This window comes from Pinus tabuliformis, chromosome 9, assembly GCF_031772625.1.
Source record: "Pinus tabuliformis cultivar Carrire ecotype Pingquan chromosome 9, CPIR1, whole genome shotgun sequence".
Lineage (NCBI taxonomy): Eukaryota > Viridiplantae > Streptophyta > Pinopsida > Pinales > Pinaceae > Pinus > Pinus tabuliformis.
In genome coordinates this window covers 1683473478-1683475189 of record NC_142307.1, presented here as the reverse complement: position 1 = coordinate 1683475189, position 1712 = coordinate 1683473478, and the positions used below count along the sequence as shown (strand labels likewise).

At 48.3% G+C, this 1712-nt stretch overlaps 1 protein-coding gene across 1 annotated transcript; it reads left to right on the top strand.

The window, feature by feature from the left end:
- Positions 1–1217: 1217 nt before the first annotated feature.
- LOC149155344 (uncharacterized) lies at positions 1218–1712 on the top strand. Its single transcript, XM_089444403.1, has one exon. The coding sequence runs from the start codon at positions 1218–1220 to the stop codon at positions 1710–1712; it is 495 nt and encodes a 164-aa protein (XP_089300529.1).

Genomic DNA, 1712 nt, shown 5'->3' with positions numbered 1-1712 from the left:
ATTTGATAACTAGCACATCTCTTAACATATTCTTTGGAATCCTTAAAAATAGAAGGTCAATAGTATCCTAAGAGAAGGACTTTATAGGCAGTTCTTTTATCAGTGAAATGTCCTCCACATGGTTCATCATGACAAGCTTTTAATCTCTTTGGTACTTCATCCTCTCTAACAAATCTTCAAATGATTAAGTTAGGTCCTGTTTTGTACAATTCTTTATTTATCCATGAATAAGATGCACTAGTTTAAGGAGAATGGTGCGCTGCAACTCTCTCTGTTCTTACCCTAGCCGTAACTCTGATTACGGTTAGTTGCAGGCACCGTAACCTCCAAGGCTACCTCCGCAACCCGCTGCCCTCGTCTGCACCTGCTCCCAACTATCGACAGTAACGACCTACCGTTCCTAGGCTCTGCATGGAAGGAATGGAGCTAGACGCCATGATTATTCGTTGGACCCTTACCCAGAGTAGTCTATTTTTGGTAACCCTAACCCTAAATCAGCACCTGTTCCATCCTCAACATCGTCCTGCTTGAACCTGTCGCCGGTTGTCTCCCTACTCGGGCTTATAGCCTCCACTATTCACATTGGGACTCTCTCCATTGACTCACCTGCCCTAGACTATCCACCGCTGTCTCCCTGAACCCGAAACCTTTTGGCCGCCTGCTCATCCCCTCTTTTTGACCCCTCTCCCCTTGCAGATCACTGCTTCTCCAAAATCCCCCCATCTCGTCCGGGTAACAATACTGATGCGACAACAGAGGCATAGAAGACGCACGACACTCCTGTCTGTTGCGTGGTGACTCAGGTCTCAGCTCCTCCTTCTGGTCATTTTGACACTTTGGTAATTCGAGAAAGGTTTGTGGAGCCTCATCCAGAAGCAAAAAGCCCCTCGGATCTGTTGCAGGATCACCCTACTGCGCCGAGAACAGGGAAGAGGAAAACAAGGTGCGTCAAGGCATCTGGCAAGGACTACACCATCAAATTCGAGGAAGGAATCACCATGGGTGAAGTGGCAGACAAGGTAGGGAAAGTCCTGGTGGGTAGGGTTCGTGGAAGAACCTACACGACGGAGCAATTGGGGCTATGGGTTAAAGAGATCTGGGGGCAGATATTCATACAGCTCCCAGATGTACAGATCCTCCCTCGAGGATGGTTTGCGCTTCATTTTTCCCTTGAAGAATACACAAACATGGCACTCGCACGATATTGGCATATCTAAATGGCTCTTGTGCTACTCAAAAGATGGAGCCCTCTCTTTGATCTGGAAAGAGAACAGATAGGAGCTGGACCTTTATGGGTACAGCTACCAGGTTTACCCCTCCAGTACTGGTTAGAAGAAGTGTTCGTGCAAATTGGGAATACCCTCGGCACCTTCCTGGATTACGACAAATCCATAATACAGTCCAAAAATCGAACCCTAGCTCGCATTCTGGTGCATCTGGATACTCGAGAGGGCCTGGAGGAAAAAATTACTCTGAAATGGCGTAACTTCACTAGGGTTCCAATTCTCGATTATGAGGGGGTGCCATTTAGATGCCGATTCTGCCACAAGGTCAGGCATCTGTCTAAGGAATGCCCACTAGTCCAAAAACCCCCGGAAGCAACTATGGAAAAGGAGGATGGCAATGGAAGGGCTACCCCAGACATCCCCAGGAAGGCACCATCAGCAGCACCCACTCCATCTCGGAAGGCGACCCCATCTCAGCCAGTCTAG